This window comes from Austrofundulus limnaeus, unplaced genomic scaffold (assembly GCF_001266775.1).
Source record: "Austrofundulus limnaeus strain Quisiro unplaced genomic scaffold, Austrofundulus_limnaeus-1.0 Scaffold415, whole genome shotgun sequence".
NCBI classification, from domain to species: Eukaryota; Metazoa; Chordata; class Actinopteri; order Cyprinodontiformes; family Rivulidae; genus Austrofundulus; species Austrofundulus limnaeus.
The window spans coordinates 436,908-438,924 of NW_013952817.1; the positions used below are offsets into that span (position 1 = coordinate 436,908).

The window sequence follows — 2,017 nt, forward strand, 5'->3', positions numbered from 1 at the left end:
TCCAGTGAAATATATTTATGTTTGTGGTTGTAATGTGACAAAATATGGAAAAGTTCAAGGGGTATGAATACTTTTGCAAACCACTGTATATTGAACTAGATTATGAGGAATATTTTTGTGGATATTTCATCATTTACTCTTGTTTCTGCTTGTGTGGTTTGGCTGTGATGATGCTCTTAAATGACCAGTTCACCGTACAGTGTATGGTGGTTGTTGTTTTTTTTTTTTTGAAAAAAAAAATGGAAATTACAACTATTTGCCTTCTTTTCTTGAACATTTTTTCTTCTTACAGGCGGTTGTGTCCTCATTCTCAGTAGAAATTTTGTACAGTACGCCTGCTTTGGGTTATTTGGCATCATAGCTCTACAGGTAAGAACAGTTTTATCACAGAAACTTATTTAAATACATTCAACCTATTATTATGACTAACTTCATATCTGTCTCCCACCAGACTGTCGCATACAGCATTTTATGGGACCTTAAGTTTTTGATGAGGTAAGCGCTGCTCAGCTGTTTGAAAGTACATTCAACTGAAAGCAGTGTTCGATTTGTACTAAACTGTTTTAACACTCCTTTTAAATCACTTCCTAATGCTTTCTTTAAGATAAGGAAACTTCAGACAGCGTGTTGAAGGCAGAATGCATCTCTCATTTTTAGTCACCAGCACTTATAATCACGTAATTACTGTAGAGTCTGCTTGTTTTTTATTTAAACAACAGAAAGCAGAATGAATCATGCATCTAATATGCTGAGTTTGAGGATTTCTGTTTGTGCATGCTGTGGACTTGACATCCTGTTTGCAGACGGGATCAAGTCAGAGTGTGAAGTAGTAGATCACACCTAGAATAAACAAGTTTGGTTGACAGAAAATGCTGAGGTGGTCGGGAAAATGTGTTTTATCAAACAACAGATGATTGCAAAAGTACGACGGAGTATCAGGGCCACACAATGAGATTTGTTTTATTTTTTAATTACGAGAATAAAGTCATAATTTTATGACATTAAAGTTGCATAAAAATAAAGTCAAAATATTACGAGTTTAAAGTCGTATTACGACATTAAAGTAGTATAAAAATAAAGTCGTAATACTATGAGAATAAAGTTGTAATATTACGAGAATAAAGTCGTATTACGACATTAAAGTAGTATAAAAATAAAGTGTCCGGTATTTTGACCTGAGACTTGATACACAACAACCCACCAGACATTAAACAAAGACAATCAGAGACCAGTAACAGTTTGAGATACACTTTGCAAAGGGAGAAGTTCAGAGTACTTAACTCAACTATAGTCAAGTCCAGAGAAGTTCTGCTGCTCTGTGGCCGTGATCCACTTTTATTCACACACGTAGAAATTACATCATAACAAGTTGTCGAATCATAAGACAGTTGCTATGTCATGCCATAAGCATAGAAGCCAATCAGAAGCTGGTTGCTGGGGGCATGTAATTAGCTAGACAACAGAAAAACATTCTTACTGTGTTAGTCATACTTGTTTGTGCATTCTTTACTGGAAACTCGGGCGTGTTGTAAAATTTTGTGGTTAGACCGCTTGTCTAAACTCGTCCTTCTGGTTTTGCTTAGCAAGTTGTTTTGTTCTGCTTGCATGCTATGTTCCATTAAACCTAAAACACAAGTCCTGTACTGAAAACTTTATTTGGAACATATTAAAACCTTTTCATATCCCTCCTGTTGTCACAAATAAAGAAGAATAAAAACAGACAACAAAAAGGCATAAAATAATTAACACCTCAAACAACAAAATTACACCTGAGTAGAACACAAAAGATGAGTAAATACGACTCTAAATAATACTAATGAGTCTAAATAAAATGTACAACAGGACCTTAAATAGATCAGGTCCCTAAAGAAATACTTTGGCATTACCGGATAAGAAAGGCAGCTGCAGGTGAGTGTTCAGATTGCTTTAGCCAATGTCATCATATACCTCGGGGTCATGGATAATGCCTATACCAGTGTCTATGCCTACGTCATCATATGGTTCTTCTGTCATAGGG

General features: G+C 35.4%; 1 protein-coding gene across 1 annotated transcript in view; it reads left to right on the top strand.

The window, feature by feature from the left end:
• Nucleotides 1-292: 292 nt before the first annotated feature.
• LOC106528981 (surfeit locus protein 4) overlaps nt 293-2,017 on the top strand; it is a gene marked incomplete at its 5' end in the record, with an annotated part of 3,806 nt that continues 2,081 nt past the window's right edge. Inside the window, 2 exon segments of the mRNA XM_014024274.1 lie at nt 293-369; nt 452-495. Of these exon segments, the coding sequence (XP_013879728.1) occupies nt 293-369; nt 452-495 (121 nt within the window).